General features: G+C 39.4%; 1 protein-coding gene across 4 annotated transcripts in view; it reads right to left on the reverse strand.

Moving 5' to 3' along the window:
• The window catches only part of ITGB4 (integrin subunit beta 4), a 106,584-nt gene that overhangs the window by 14,841 nt on the left and 74,894 nt on the right, over positions 1-16,849 (reverse strand). For 2 of the 4 annotated variants that reach the window (XM_087709922.1, XM_087709924.1), the window contains 8 exons: positions 15,927-16,106; positions 14,577-14,725; positions 12,897-13,101; positions 11,283-11,425; positions 10,436-10,616; positions 9,269-9,406; positions 7,736-7,918; positions 7,117-7,248 (listed from right to left, as the gene is read on the reverse strand). In XM_087709922.1, the coding sequence (XP_087566048.1) occupies positions 7,117-7,248; positions 7,736-7,918; positions 9,269-9,406; positions 10,436-10,616; positions 11,283-11,425; positions 12,897-13,101; positions 14,577-14,725; positions 15,927-16,106 (1,311 nt within the window). Of the gene's footprint in view, positions 1-251; positions 474-7,116; positions 7,249-7,735; positions 7,919-9,268; positions 9,407-10,435; positions 10,617-11,282; positions 11,426-12,896; positions 13,102-14,576; positions 14,726-15,926; positions 16,107-16,849 lie in introns of all 4 variants that reach the window. The other 2 variants (XM_087709926.1, XM_087709925.1) reach the window with 2 other exon arrangements.

Raw genomic sequence — 16,849 nt, forward strand, 5'->3', positions numbered from 1 at the left:
TATGCAACATGTGTCCCACAAGAATTCTCTCTTTTTGCACTTCCATTCTGCTTCATTCAATTCCATGCCTAGGATAGCCCTGACTTTGGTACTAAATAACCAATCATAAGCAGATTCCATTACAAATGCTAAATGCCCCATGCTATTAACATGTCCTTGTAGCTTGTAGAGGGGTAGCGTGAATAAATTATATTCCAGGGCCCTGGAGTAGGATGAGACATCATGGTTACTGGAAGGTGGCCATCCTTCACCTGCTTGGGGCTGGGAAGTCCCACTCCTTGGTAGGCTGCCGCTGGTTGCATCACTGTCCACTAGCTCAGAGGGGGTACTACCCTCATGGAGGAGACACTCTGTGTCCGAGGAAAAGCAACTGCTGTCCGAGTAACGAGGGATCAGTTCTACTGGGAGTCTCCAGGTGACGTGACGAAGGTCCAGCTCGTCCCCCAGCAGCTGCACATATTTCCATCGAGAGCCTTTTGGAACAAGTGAAGGACTTGCGTTGGCACAGTTGGAAGAGTGCAGGAAGCGCCAGGAGGGGTACAAAGCAGCCGGTCCATCACTTGCAAACTACCTGAATATCTGCCTTAGTGTCTCCTAGCAACACTTTAGGGGGGAAGCACAATGCACAAGGACTCTTGTAGCTCTGAAAGGAGTCTGCTACATATGCATTGTATTTGTGCTCAGATTATGAGTGGAAAGTGGAGACCCGACCAGGATCCATAAGGCCCACTCTCTGATTCTTGCCAATCATAGTAAAATTATGACATCCCATCTTTTTAAAAAAGTATCTAGACTAGTACTAGTATCTAATATCTGATCATAGGATCAGAGGTGACCTTCCTTTACCCTCTTCATTTAATAAATATAACATTGTATAATGAATAAAAACAAAATCACAATTGGGTATAGAATCAAATTAGACAAGAACTCTGAAGCAAGATATCCAGCAACAGGGAGCAAGAGTTAGTTTCCCAAACTGCCTTATTTGCACTAAGTTCATCATTGTCATCAGAAAGAGGTAGTCCTCAACTCACAACCATTAGTTTCGTGAACGAAGCATTGAAATAAGTGACTTATGACTGCATTTCACACTTACAACTGTTGCAGCATCCCTGTGGTCACTGACCAAAGTTCAGATGCTTGGCAACTGACAAGAATTTTTGAGGGTTGCAGTGTTCTGGAGTCATATCATCACCTTTTGCAACCTTCTGAAAAGCAAAGTCAATGGGGAAGACAGTTTTGCTTAACAACTATGTGGCTTAATTAACCACTGCAGTGATTCACTCATCTCAAGAAAAGTTGTAACATGGGAGCGAAACTCATGTAACAATTGTTACATGAGGTTTTGGGCTCACTGTGATTGTAAGTCAAGGACTACCTGTAGTGATTTCTTGATTAATGTGTAGCAGGACCCCAAAATCAATCTATCAACCTATCAACCTATCAACCTCATCATCAATCTATCAGTCTATCAATCTATCATCAATCTATCATCTATCTATCTATCTATCTATCTATCTATCTATCTATCTATCTATCTATCTCTATCTATCTATCTATATCTCTCTATCATCTATCTCTCTATCATCTATCTATCTATCTATCTATCTATCTATCTATCTATCTATCTATCTATCTATCTATCTATCTATCTATCTATCTATCAATCAATCATCTATCTACAATGCAGAGTCACCTGGAAACAAGTTTCACTGAGTTAATACAGTAGGACCTACTCCCAAATATGCATGTATTAGAGTTCAATGTAAGAATAGAAGGGGAAATCATTTTCAAACTTTCTGTATAATTTATTTCTCAATAATTTATACCAATGGCCATAACTGTATGACAGCTGAATCATGCTGCATTAAGTTGTGGTTATGCCCAAATAAATCCATCTATGTATTACCGCAACCTTAAAAGCACATTACTGTATCACCTTACCATGTATACACACACACACACACACACACACACACACACACACACACACACACACGCTGCTGAACTGAAGCACTGATTTATAGAATAAAATATCAGAACATCATTGTGCTTGCTGAATTATTTTTTCAAATTGCAAAATTACACACAAGAAGTTGACTTTTGACTGCAGTTGGGACCAGAATTCCATTGCTAAGATCAGTTTCTTCAGAACCCTTGGCTGTATGGAAATTATTGTATCCAATATCCACCCCTCTAGGCAATCAGTGCTCCATGTCAGAAAATTATAACTGTCGTAGATGGGCTAAAGGAACAGTTTCATTTCCGCTGAAGACAATGCAATTTTCTAAAATCTGTGGTATCTGAAGTGGCTTGTTCTCAAATATGTATACACTGGAAAAGAATAATTAAGGGATAAATGAAGTGGAGGCAGCTACTTCATGGAAGATTATTTCCAAAGCTGGATATAAATAAGGCTAAAGGAACAGCTAAAGTGGGAAGGGAACTATTGCTCTACAGCAGATGGACAAGGTCCAGAAAGAACAATTCTTTAAGGAGAGCCAGACAGTTGGGGGGAGGGGGGGAAGGGTCTACATTCTTTGAACAGTAGAATCCAAGAATCAGCTAACAGGACATTTTGCTATTTGATCTTTGAAAACTGAGATAATTCTACATATCCTTAACACATCCTAATGTGGGAAAATATTTTAACACAATTTAATTGATTATTTTAAATAACAATTATTAGAACATTTTATTATGTATCTTTCGGTTTAAAAATGCACAATATTTCCATGATCTGAATTCCTCTTGAATTATTGACATTGTACCTTGACTCAAATAAATCACAATATAGATAGAAGCATTACGTCTGCCTTTGTTCAAAAGGTTCAAAAAATCTTTTGTGGCAAGAAATAGAGCAAGGTAATTTTCAGAAGTAGGCTTTGGTCATGACTAAAAATTTGGAACTATATGCTGAACCAAAACCAAACACACAGTACAATGCGCTTGAAACTTCTTTTGAAGAAATCAATCACATGCCTAAATACAACAACTTACAAACTGGTTCTCGTATATACTTTGTTTATTTGACCCTCAAAAAGGCAATAATTTTGAAACTCTATGACGGGCAGACTCCTTTTCTATTCGCTACCCAGGTCAAAATGCATATATTACTAGACTACAGGGGGCCAATGACTTAAATAGTATGGATTGATGGGATTAAGAACTGGTTTACCAACATAAGCTCCTAACCTCTGGTGTAGATAATGGGATTTGGTTGTTAGTCTTTTTGTCCTGGTTTAAGTTATTACTGGTTTTGGAAGGCATATTTTGGTTTTTGGATTTGTACTACCTCAATGACTGATAGCAGTTAACTAGGAAATGGGAAACTAAAAAAAAAACCTTTAAAAATGATTAGTTGGGATGACTACTGAAAGCTGAAACTTTCATTTCAGAGTAACGGATGGCAAAGGTATTCTTACAAGTCCAGTGATCTGACGGTGAACTTCTGCCATGATATTGGGATTAGATCAGTGGTTCCCAACATGGGGCCCAGGCCCCACACCCAACAGTGGGACAATTTGATTTTTAATGGGGGCACTTTGAACCTTGTTTAAACCAAGTTAATGGCCTTTTAGGCTTCCTCCGTGTGAGTAGAGTTCACTTTTTAAGTAAAGTAAGAATTAGGAAAAATAAAGAAGAATTAAAAAAGGAAATGGGAGAATTGAAAGGAACAATCAAAAATGTAGAAGATAAAGTTGAAAAGATACAGAAAGCCTTAACAATCAACGAACAGAAAATCCAATGTATGGAAGAAAAAATATAACACTCAGATCAGAAGATGGGAAAAATGGAAATAGAATATAGGCAACTTAATAAAGAATTGGAATTGTCAATAATCTGACTCGAAAACGAAAAAGCGGCATTCTACCTAAGATTTCAAAACATACCGGAAGAGAAGGAGGAAGATCTGAAAGGAAAAATGATTAATATCCTTACTGAATTTCTGCAAAAAACAGAACAGGAACTGAGAGGAATTATTGATGAGGCTTACAGGGTGAATACTAATTATGCAAGGAGACATAGGCTCCCAAGAGAAGTACATGTAAGATTCACTAAGAAAACTGCCAGAGATGAAGTGTACAAAAAAACCAGAGAAGAGACGCTTATACTACAGGGAAAAGAGCTGACCACGCTTAAACAGATCCCACGGAGAATCCGGGAACAACGCAGGCAATACCAATTTTTAACAAACAAGTTGAATAAAAACAGAATAATGTACAGATGGCTGGTATCAGAAGGGGATCTGGTATCTTGGCAAGGAAAAAGATATAAGATAGAGAATTTAGAAGAAGCACACAAATTCTATGAAGAACACTGTAATAGGGAAGGAAAACAAGGAAGCAAAGAGGAACTAGAATACAGAAGTCAAGTGGAAGAAACATCAGAAGACAGCGAAAGAAGAAGGAGAGAAGAACGAGGCAAGAAAGAGAAAGAGCAGAGAAGGAAGACAGCGGAAGAAGCAGGAGAAAAGAAAAGAGGCAAGAAAGAGAGAGAGCAGAGAAGGAAGGCGTGAGAGGGAAAAGTCAGATACAAACTAGAAGTAAAAGAAACAATCTCAATTAAAGATGGATCAAGAAATAACAATTATGTCGATAAACTTGAATGGATTGAACTCACTAAAAAAAAAAAGAACCCAGATGTTTAATATTCCTAAGAAATTGAAAGTAGACCAGATATGGGTTAATTGGTATAGATGGATGGAGCAAAGAAATAAAAAGCAATGAAAGAATAGAACAACTCTCAAAAATAATTATGAGTAAAACAAGGAGTCATGATTGGTGAAATCAAATCAGGATGATAGCTGGCATATAGACTGTAGAATGATAGAGAAAAAAGGAAATGATATGAAAAAAAATGGACTTGTGGAAATAACACCCTCAAGAAAACATAAACTGGATTTGAAAGAGACACCCATAACAATAGAAAAAGAAAGGAAGGGAAGAAGGAAGGAAAGGAGGGGAGGAAGGAAGTAGAGAATGGAGGGACGAAGGAAAGGAAAGAAGTGGAGGGTGGGAGAGAGAGAGAGAGAAGGAGAGATAGTAGGAGAGGAAGAAGAAATGTGGAGGAGAGGTAGGGGAAGAAGAAAGAAGTAAGGAGAGGTGGGTGGAAGGGAGAGAAAGAGAAGGAGAGGAGGGAGGAAGAGAGAAAAAGAGAAGGAGAAAGGGTAGGAAGGAGAAGAAAGAGGGGAGAAGTAGGGGAGAAGTAAGAGAAGGAAGAAGGGGAAGGAGCGGTGGAAGGAAGGAAGTAGAGAAAAGAAGGGAGGGAGAAAAGAAAAGAAAGAGAAAATAAGGTGAGATGTGGAGGAGAGGTAGGGGAAGAAGAAAGAGGTAAGGAGAGGTGGGTGGGAGGGAGAGAAAGAGAAGGAGAAGAGGGAGGAAGAGAGAAAAAGAGAAGGAGAGAGGGTAGGAAGGAGAAGACAGAGGGTAGGAGTGGGGGAGAAGTAAGGGAAGGAAGAAGGGGAAGGAGAGGAGGAAGGAAGGAAGTAGAGAAGGAAGGGAGGGTGTGCTGTCCCAACAGTGTATAGCCAATTTAAGAATTAGAGGCTGTCTCCTTTAAGCAACTATCTCATGGGAAATGTAACTACCTTATGGGAAATGTAGTCCCATAACATGTGACCACATCTGTGCTCCCTGATTGGGCAGTGGGGTATTTTGCCCGGGGAAATTGTTTTATTACTGCACACTCACTGAATCGCTATCAGCACTACCAGAAGCAGCTTTGCACCAGCGGCATGGGTTAGAGGAATTAATGTCTTTTTACACTACGTGATGGGACAGATCAGGGAAAGTCAGAAGAATCTTAACACTGAACTGTAAGTTTGCTATTAAGGATTCCTGATAATAAATGTGATCTGAAAGATATTCCCAAGCGTGGAGTTAACTGGCTGCCCGAGCAGAACCTCATTGCCCAGAGCAGAACAGAGGGAGAAAAGAAAAGAAAGAGAAAATAAGGTGGTGTCATAGCATGTGTGAAGGATAGTAAATAATACATTCCAAATTATACCTTATACCCTTTTAAATGGAATAATAATAATATAAGAATGGCAAAGAAAAAGAATAACTATGTGAATGTATACCTATAACTGCATGTAAGAGAATAGATGACAGTAAAAATATAAAGCACAATATAGGTAAATAATACTTGATCATAAGTAGTTAAGTATAAATAAATAAAGAAATGTATATAAAAATGGATAATGAGTAACGAGATTACAAACGCAAGATAGAAATGTATAGAAAGGAAAACACTAACTGCAAAGAAACCGATTCGGAACTGCTGTATGATATATGTTGGAACTTATTGTTCCTATGTTGTTTTTAAGTTATGTGGTTATTTTTGTTAATGTGTTTATGTGTTCTGTTGATGTGCTTAAAATAAATAAATAAATAAATAAAGAATTATATGTCGGGGGGGGGCATCAGGATTTTAGAGATGCTTAGGTGGGGCATGGCCAAAAAAAGGTTGGGAACCACTGGGTTAGATAGAAATGATAGTTTCCTATTTTGCTGCATTAGAGGAAAATCAATGAAGTGCAAGCACAAAAACAATTTACAGTCCTGTTTTGCTATCACGGGTTGATAAACCACCAAACAGAAAACTTCCACTTCAAAAGTATATGATTGGATATTCTGAACTCTGAAACCTCCACACAAAGCATTCCTCAGATTTTTTATTTTTTTTTAGAGAGGCTAATAGGGAAATCACAGGTCAAGTCTAGCACGGTAATTTCAATAAGGACCCACCAGAGGCCTCCTGATGCATCGGAGAGCCTGGATCATAGCAATTTGGAATTTATTTATTTATTTTAGTCTGGAAGGTAGTGTTAAATAGGTAGGACCTGATAGCTTAACTGGACTTTTTGTTTCTCTTTTTCTTGCCTTGACGTTTTCTTATAGAACTTCTGGGAGCCATAATATTAGCTCCGCCTTAAAATATGCTTTGTTGTAAATAATAGGAAAAATTTTTTTGCTAGCCTGTTAATATGGTGCTCAGCGTGTTCAAGTTGTTTTGTATTGCCCTCGTACAGTATATTCATTTTCTCTTATATCTATACTTCATGAAAAATGGCAACCAAACATTTTTTGCAAGTTATAACAAAGCATACTGTACCAGAGTCATCTGAGACGCTGGGATGCTTGCTACCAGCTGGTGAACGCAATACATCTGTGCTGTACATTAGAAAGCTGTCATAGTCTTCTCTTTCTTGTGCATCAATTATTGGTACATCAGGAATGATAGGAACTGCAAAAAAGGAAGGAAGGAACTAAATATAAGTTGGATTTTTTTTATGCAAACATAATGAATCCCAACCATACTTTATATCAAGATACTGTTTGATCTAGTACTTTGATCTAATTAATATGAGACATTGTTTCACTAGAGAAAACTGTCAGCATTGAAGCTCTTTGATTTAAAAATATGCATGTTAGGATAACAATACTGGGATGTGGTTGAACAGTATATTTAGCATATACAATTAAAAGTAAGAATATTAATAAACAGTTTGATCCCTGTTCCCAGTGGTATCCCATTAAACAGTGAATATATGCCACACAGTATAGGTCTGCAAATACAGACTATAATACTGGTTGTATAATACCCACACAATAGAAGCACAAACCCAAAGGGATATCTCTTAACAACACTGTATTAGTTCAAGCCCAAAACAAAAATTCTGTATAGCAGAAGCTTGACCGTACACATTTGAAAAGCTATGATAAAAACTTACTGGACATGGGACGTTTTGGCTGTGTAGCCAAGTTAATGGTAGCTTCTCTTTCTGCCCCCCATCCAGCTCCATTCTTGGCCTTCACTGTATAACGGTAAGGCTGTGATTCCCGTAAATTTTCAATCAGAACCATCCGCTTCTTAGGGTCCTCCACCATGACTTTCTTCATGGGGCCAATGGGTCCTGAAAATATATATATGTATATGAATTTGATATATTTAGTCATTTTTCCTTTTCAACCCAGCCAGCTTTCCTGCTTAAGGGAGGACTAGAATTCAAGGACTCCTGGTCTATAGGCCAGTCCTTTTACTAATGCATCAAATGGGCTCTCGTTGTATTGGATTGGCAGAATCAGTCTAATGCTCTCTTTTCAACAAGCAAAAGGTTTTATGTGAAGAAATAAGCACCAGGGTAAGGCAGCCAATATATCCCGTCAAATTGGCTATCTGTATCTTAAAAAATTGGATACCTTGAAGTACCAGCAAGAACAGTGTTTTCTTTCTAACTGGACTGAGGCCAAAATCTCTTCATAAAGCAAAAATTTGAAAAGCAAATTATTGAGATGATATAACATTTAATGACAGAAGTTTAGGCACTATGCAAAGTATCAAATAGTGTGGAAACAGTTGAATGCATGGAGTGAAAGACAAAGACAAGACACCAGGAATGTTGTAAAACATGGGCTGCAAAATAAACTGCAATAAGACTGTAGGATCCAATCTGGGTTGGTTACTGGACCAGTGGTTTTGTCTTCTGAGCTTTCAGACTTGTGTTGGAGCCTATCGAGAGGCTAGAGAGAAGTTCCCTGAAGATAGGCTCCAGGATGAGTCAGAATCTGAAAGCTCAGAAGACGAAACCTCTGGTCTCGGTGACCGACCCAGAATGGGTCCTACAACCTTATCCTCAGCCATGTACATTCCAGAGGTGGTATTCAGCAGGTTCTGACCAGTTCTGGAGAACCGGTAGCAGAAATTTTGAGCAGTTTGGAGAACTGGTAAATACCACCTCTGACTGGCCCTGCCCCCATCTATTCTCTGCCTCCCGAGTCCCAGCTGATCAGGAGGAAATGGAATTTTGCATTAACCTTCCCCTGGAGTGGGGAGGGGATGGAGATTTTACAGTGTCTTTCCCCTGCCACACCCATCAAGCCATGCCACACCTACAAAGCTATGCCCCAGAACCGGTAGTAAATTTTTTTGAATCTCACCACTGGTACATTCCCTTTTATCTGTGCAATAAGACTATTCAATAAGAATCTAAGCAAGAGAAGCAAAGTCAAGCTTCACACGCAGACTAACCAATTGTATCCAACCTACTGAGAGATAGGTGTATGTCATACTTCCTATCATCACCATTTGGGGGTTTCATAGTCTGCAACTTGGATTAACAGTTTTGATATCATAGGTTTCAAGAGCAAAGACCTCCAGTGCAATGGCGTTCTAAATGCATGCAACTGAAATACTTTCATGAAGATATTGAACAAATTAGCCAGATACATGATTTTTAAGGGTAGCCCACAGATTTCATGCTTACTGTTTTCCTCGTTGACGAGTCCATAGCTGACCTCATAAGCTCTGATCATGCCGTTTGTTTCTGCAGGCTCAGCCCAGCTCAGCTGCGTCACAGTGGAGGAGATGACGTTGAAGGCCAAGCGTCCAGGCTCACTAGGAACTACAGAGATGAAATGCAGAAACTATTCTGTAGCAATTAACACAGTGTAGGAATGTTTGAATGTCTTTGAATGCATTGAGGGAGGAATACAAAGAGTTGGCTACCTGAAGCTGGAAATAGCACAAGAGCTATATAATACAGTAATTTTAAAGCAGATGCCCTAAACATCAACCAAGTGCTTAATTTAGGAGCATTTTCTGCTCCCCATAGGAATTCTAAAGTTAAAATCTGGAGTTTGACGGATAAATGTATATTAGTATTTGGTATTAGTTAAAAAAAGAAGCAATTGACACACAGCCAGCCACAAGACTAGTTCAATAATGATGAATAACAACAACAACAAAAATTATATATGTTATATAGGGATGCCACATTCATCCTATTCCAACAACCTAGGAAAACAATCAGGTTTTTAATGATTGTCTGAATGTCATCAGACTGAGCCGCAGTGGCAATGGTTAGAGTGCAGTACTGCAGGCTGCTTCTGCTGCCTGCCGGCTGCCTGCAATTTGGCAATTCAAATCTCACCAGGCTCAAGGTTGGCTCAGCCTTCCATCCTTCCAAGGTTGGTAAAATGAGGACCCAGATTGTTGGGGGCAATAGGCTGACTCTGTAAAACCGCTTAGAGAGGCCTGTAAAAGCATTGTGAAGTGGTATATAAGTCTAAGTGCTATTGCTATTTGGATGAGAGCCATAAGGGTCTCTGGGGGTGATGACATTCCAGAGGGTAAGTACTGTAACAGCCTAGTTCCTAGATCCCAAAGGTGACACTGTTTCATTGTCAGGAACTGGGAACATGCTTCCTCTGCCTGAAGTAGCTGGATGGGCAGAAATAATCAGATTCTAACTCTAATTTGAAACTCAGGCTGCTTCAACATAATCTCCCCAACCAGTGCCTTGCTTTGTCTCTAGCCAGTTCATCTGAATATGATTCATGAATATGCTGATGCTTGATGGATTAGGCTTGCAGAAAGGAAACCTTAGATGGCCCATTTTTTTTCTGTCAAACTCCGTGGGATGCAACCTTACCTTCCTCAAGTGTTCGACAGTGGATCACCTTAGAATAAAGCCCTTCCCCCAAAGCATTATAGGCACAGGCTTGCATTTCATAATCACAATAGGGGTACAGGTTGGTCAACTCTGCCGAAGGTACTTTGGAATCCAACAGATGAGCCTCTGATTCAGGGTCTCCTTGGATCCAATATTTCACCTGCAGTCCAAAGAGAAAGACTTTCCCTTTTAAAAATTTGCATGAGTAGCCAAGAAGTATTTACCATCACATCATTAAAAAATAAACAGGGAAAATTCTCATTCACAAACGTTACTATCCCTAAATGAACAGAATATGGGCAGAACTCTGCAATGCAGTGCCATAGTTTTACAAGATGTTATTTTTATTCAGGTTTTCAAAAGGTAATGAATGAGGATTGTTCCCTTATGCATCAGGAAAGACATTCATTTATTAATATTTGGAAAACTGAATTCTGATTCAATGAGTGTAAGCAATGCAAATGAATAAAATCTTCAAAATGCAATGCAGGGGCTCTTTTGCTTTTTTAAAAATTAAAGATGTATTTTCAAAGAAGTTAAAATCTATAAATAGATGTATAATTACTGAAATTGTATAGTTAATGCTAATGCTAAATAGTAAATTGTATAGTTAATTTCTGACTTTCCCTTCCTTTGTATTCCAACAGATTTGCAATACTTATTGGCAAAAACTTTAGAAAGCAAATCCTAAATGTATTTTCCTTGCTTGCACAGTTTTTTTCATGAGCCTTTCAGGAGTCCCATTTCATGCGCATGGGACAAGCAAGAGTATGCTTCCCTCCATACACAACAGTCTCACATGTCTTTAGTGCTTTACTTTCTATACCTTGTATCCTGCTGGTTTGCCTGGTGGGGGCAACCAATTGAAGCGTATCTTTCTAGAGCTTAAGGCCTGTGAATTTGGATTAAGAGGTGCTGCAAGAATGCCTCTAGGGGAATATGGAAGCTGAATCTCTGATGCCACAGCTTCTGGAAGGAGAAAAAAGGTAGAGCAAATTACACTACTTTGTAAGCAACTAAAAAAATCCAAGTCAAATGATAAAGGATTAAGACATGTCATAAACTGGGAGAGGCACAACAGTTACTTCACACATCTTTAAGTGGTGAGAAAAAACTTCTTTAGAAGAAACTTGGGATAATAAGAGATAAGTGGTATTAAACACAGGCCACATTCTCGGCTAATATCTCTCAGGCAGGGGTGGGTTCCTGCCAGTTCTAACCTCTTCTATAGAAGAGGTTCCACAAATCTACAGTGCCGTTTAGAACCGGTTCCAGTTCCCTCCCCCCCGCCCGTCCACACATCATCAAGATGAAGAGCGAGAGGAGGAATTCTGGGAGTTGAAGTCCACAAGTCTTAAAGCTGTCAAGTTTGAACACCCCTGGGGTTTTTTTTTCTAAAGGGTTAGGAGTGCAAGGGTCTTGTAACTTGACAGCTTTAAAACTTGCGTGCTTCAAATGCCAGAGTTTCTGAGCCAACATTTTGGTTTTTAAGCAAGAGTGTTGTTAAGTGAGTTTCACCATATTTTACAAGTTGGCCACGCCCACCCAGTCACATGGCCGGTAAGCCACTCCCACCCACACATGGCTGGCAAGCCACTCCTACAAAGCAGGCCACACCTACAGAAGAGGTTCTAAAAATTTTTGAAACCCACCACTGCTCTCAGGGATACTAGATATTCTATTTTGCCTGATAAAAGGCTGTTGCTAGTTTTTTTCCACTTTTTGCACAATATTTAACATTCGGAGACTGTTTTCACAGAAACAACATAGTTCACAGAAGAAAAATACATCTCACTATATGTTTTGAAGATGAAATATGTGTATCCTGTATCATTATAAGGAAGGTTATGCAAGTTATTTGGCACAGCGAAGAATTGATTGGAATCATAAAATGATGCACAGAAATACTGTATTGCAGAAATCTGTTGCAAGGTAATATTGGTCATACTATACTGTACTATACTATACTATATGATATATCATTCATTTACATAAACTATGCAAAGTAAAAATAAAACAAATAATTATAAAAATTGTTACAACAAATTAGTTACAGTTTTATAGGATTTCATTAGCAAAATTATTTCTCTAATTGTATCCCAATGACCACATCAAACAATGGCTAAAGGAATATCATTAAAACACTCACAATTATGACAGGACATACATGACACAACACCTCTGGCTGAAACTCAAAGCAACATTGAACAAATGGGATTTGACTTTTTAATGACCACACTGCTAGCTTATGAATGAGCATATATTTTATGGGAATCACATTTTATTAATTTTGTTGATCCTAAATACTGAAGTCTCGGTGGTTCCATCTGCCAGAGCCTAGGGAATCAAGAAGTTTCAACGTCTCTACAATACAGCACCACAGACAAATGATATTTAAGCATCAAAATGAGAATTGTCATTGGAAATAAATGTAGCTCACCTGGATCAACAATTGTCACGATGGTTTGAGGGTATTTGCCAACCTTTGCCCCAAATCTGGGATTGATGAGATCCACTGCAAATTGTTTCAGCTGCTGGTTCTGAAGGAGGGCATCAATCTCTGTCAACTCTATCAATTTGATTTGCACTTCCTTCTGCTTCTCTCCAGGCAGGAAGATCAGATCACCCTCCGCAAAAACATAATCCTGGAAAGGTAAAGAGAGAATACACTGAACAAGGTACTATATTTTTTACATTAAAGTATTGAATCATCCATATTCTGTCCTTCTGATCCAAAGGCACCACCCAGAGCACCTTGAGCCATATAATATACAGGTACATATTTTAAAAATACAAAGAAATAAGAGGTTCGGTGGCCTTGGGTCCACAGGGCTGATAATGGACTGAAAGCAGCACCAGCAACTTCTTATTCCTAGTTTGTTTCTCTTCCTCTCCTCCTTTGGCTATAGAAAGAAGATGATGTAAAATCTCAAGTACAGAAGAGGTGAAATGCTTACTGTATAACTTCTCTCTAACACAAACCATTGTTCCAGAGGACTTTTTAACCTTTCTTCCCAGCCTCTTCCTTCACAAAATTACTGTGCCCTCTGCTCCACTGAAGCTTAAAAATTGAATTGGCAGGCATGGAAGGTGTTTTCTTTTCAAGACTTCCCCTGTACAAACTCCTTCCTCTGAATACATAGGTCTCAATTAGAATTGTGCCCCAAACTAAACAGACAAACAAACAAAAATCCCAAAGAAAAAGCAAAAACACCAAAGGCGTACGTTTTAGTAAACAACATTTAGTCTACAGATTTATGTTGTAAGATCTGCTGGTTTATTCAGGGATTTTCCCATTATTATTATCAAACTATCCTTTAACTCACATAACCAGCTAAACCCCTAAGAAATCCCAGCAACGGAAAGATGTTACATAACAAACAATGTACAATACAGTAAACAAAAAGTCTAGAAAGACTAATGGAAAACCACGTCATGTCAAATTAACTAAGCTATAAGCAAACCAAGAAGGAGTCAAGATCCAAGAGTCCTCTAGAAGAGCTCTGGGTGATTAGGGCTGGAGCCAACAGACCCCCCAGTGGGAGGTTGTTTCAAAGTACCATCCCAGCTTTCGCAAAGAACAACTGCTGAGTTTCAGCCTCCTTCAATTCCCTAAAAGGGGAACATTATTAAGTTTTCTCAGGCATAGCAAACTGGCCAGGCTAATTTCAGTGGGAAAATGTGGTTCTGCCAAGCCATGTGATAGGTTAGTACCAGAACATCCAAAAGCCTGTTGGCAACCAATGTAGGGGCACAGAGCTGGTCTAATATGGTAGGAATGCAATAGCACTTAGACTTATATACCGCTTTACAGTGCTTTACAGCCCTCTCTAAGCTGTTCACAGAGTCAGCCTCTTGCCCCCAACAATCTGGGTCCTCATTTTACCCACCTCGGAAGGATGGGAGGCTGAGTCAACATTGAGCCTGGTGTGATCTGAATTGCCAAATTGCAGGCAGCCGGCAGTCAGCAGAAGTAGCCTGCAGTACTGCATTCTAACCACGGCGCCACCATGGCTCATATTCCCTCTGTTATCCACAGGGCTACCATATGACCATGTAGTGGCCAAAAGTTTTTGTGGAACAGTTATGAGAATTCTTCTGGTTTTCACAGAGTGCTTACTTTGCCTTGCTGAGCTGTGAGATCTCGTGTCCTGTATGATATCTGGGATTTTCCCTTCTCCAATATTTCTCGAACCAAAGGGATCTTAGCCAGCTGGTCAAAACGGTTGTATGAATAAACTGGCTCCAGGAAGCTAATGATGCTATTTGCTAAAGAGATACACAGATAATATGTTAACAATCTTAATCATCTAATACTGTAAAATAATGGTTTCATCTAGGCACTATTCCGACATATGATTACATTAGCAAGTAGGAAATATTACTTATTTCCCCCATTTCTAAGCTAGAGAACAAGATCTACACTTCAATATTAATAAAGGAGAATATTTGTAGCTCAGGGTTGAAATGAGAGGTCCTCGGTCCTCTCTGAGCTTGCTTGGAAAAATTTAGGAAAATTTTGTAGGAAAAAAATTGTCTGTAAGCACACTTCCACCAAAGAACAACTTTTCTTTCTACACGAATGCTTATGACAGCATGCCCTACCTATCAGTATCAGGTACAAACCTCCAATCAACTGCACACATGGATGGAAAATAGCCCAAGACACTGGGCAAAAAATGATATGGCTCATGATTACACACACACACAAGCAAGCTGAGGGGGCATCAAGGACCCCACACACTTTAATATTCCTCCAACTAGTTTCTTGATGCTCTGCATGGCCTAGGTTGGCAGCCAAGTTCAGATTTATTTTTTTTACTGGCATCCCTAATATTAACAGATATGTGCGTGCCTACCATCTAGATTGGTAAACCTCTGGATTTTGCTATGTTCCTCACCATTTTCATTCCTCCCTAAATGAATATGAGATTTAGTATTCCATAAACATCTGTTACCATAGAAAAGTGGAAATTACTGGAGGCAGATCTACTCTTTTCATATAGCTATAATGATGATCTGTGACCTCATTTAAGGCTTGCAAGTACCGGTTTTGCTCCTAGATCCACTTATGGCAGAAATCAGCTTGACATTGGGGAAGAATTGGGAAAAATTTTAAATATGAAATTAATGCCTTAAATATTTGCAAGGCTTAGAGCATTAATTCTACTTTTTAAAGTTTCCCTAATCCATTTATCCCAACTTTTGACCTTTCCGTTTCAGGGTGTGCTTTGAGGAGTTTGAGGGTGCTCTAAGTGTCACAAAAGGAGTTCTTCCATCTCTTGTCTATAATATATAGATAATACATTTGATTTTTCAGAAAACAGAAAGTTTTCTGACTGCCCATTAGAACAAAATCCTTTTTCAGGAACAAGCTACATTTAACTATGGCAAATAAACTACAGAAGGACCAGCCAGAAGTGATTGTATGACAAATATTTGTCCTCCCCAGTGCAGATTATCATACTACCTTGCTCTTTTATTATGGTGATGTTGACCTGGTGACGACGAATTTCCGCAGTGCCCACAGGAACATCAACAGCCTCTACTTGCAGCTGTTTTTCATCATCATCCTCTTCCCTGATGAAGAGGGGAACCCGAACATCCACCATCTCTACCCCTTCCTGAAACTCAATCATGCCATGGGCATCTGGGAGTAGATGGAGGCAAAGAAAAGAAAGGAGGATAAGTTCACAATTGGAAAGCGTGCTTATAAAATGAGCCCTTGGATTCTTACTACATATAGGAGAGGTCCAGATAGCAATATCTTCCTGAATTTGCACCTCATCATTTATTCCAGTGGTGGGCAACATTCATTTTCCTAGATGTTGCTGAATTGCAGTTCCTAGTATTTCTCATGTTAGTCATGCTGGCCAGCAGATGTGGTATTCAGCCGGTGCTGACCGGTTCTAACGAACAACGTTTAGTCTGCAGATTAGCGGAAATTTTGAGTAGTTAGGAGAACCGGCAAATACCACCTCTGGCTGCCCCTGCCCCTGATCTATTTGCTACCTCCCGAGCCCCAGCTGATCGGCTGGGTCGTCTTTTGTTGCCCTGCACAGGAGAACGGAAAACCTGGAAAGCAGGTTAGTGGGGTGGGGTGGGAGTGGGGATTTTGCAGTATCCTTCCCCTGCCACGCCACCAAGCCACGCCCACAGAACCGGTAGTAAAAAATTTGAATCCCACCACTGCTGGCCACCACTTGGATTTACCTTGACATTTAGTCTGTCACTGAATATTTATTCAGGAAAGGTAAATAGAATAGGTCCACAGTGTCATGTGACTAAAAACGGCAGAGTCTTGTTTCTGGAGTCAGCCCTAGCCTTTAGTGCAATCGTCAGTCTGCATTAGGCTGTACAGATACTCCTCAACTTACAACCATTCATTTGGTG

The sequence above is a fragment of the Thamnophis sirtalis genome, unplaced genomic scaffold (assembly GCF_051295495.1).
Source record: "Thamnophis sirtalis isolate CommonGarterSnake01/CBP01778 unplaced genomic scaffold, rThaSir2_p1.2 scaffold_3, whole genome shotgun sequence".
Lineage (NCBI taxonomy): Eukaryota > Metazoa > Chordata > Lepidosauria > Squamata > Natricidae > Thamnophis > Thamnophis sirtalis.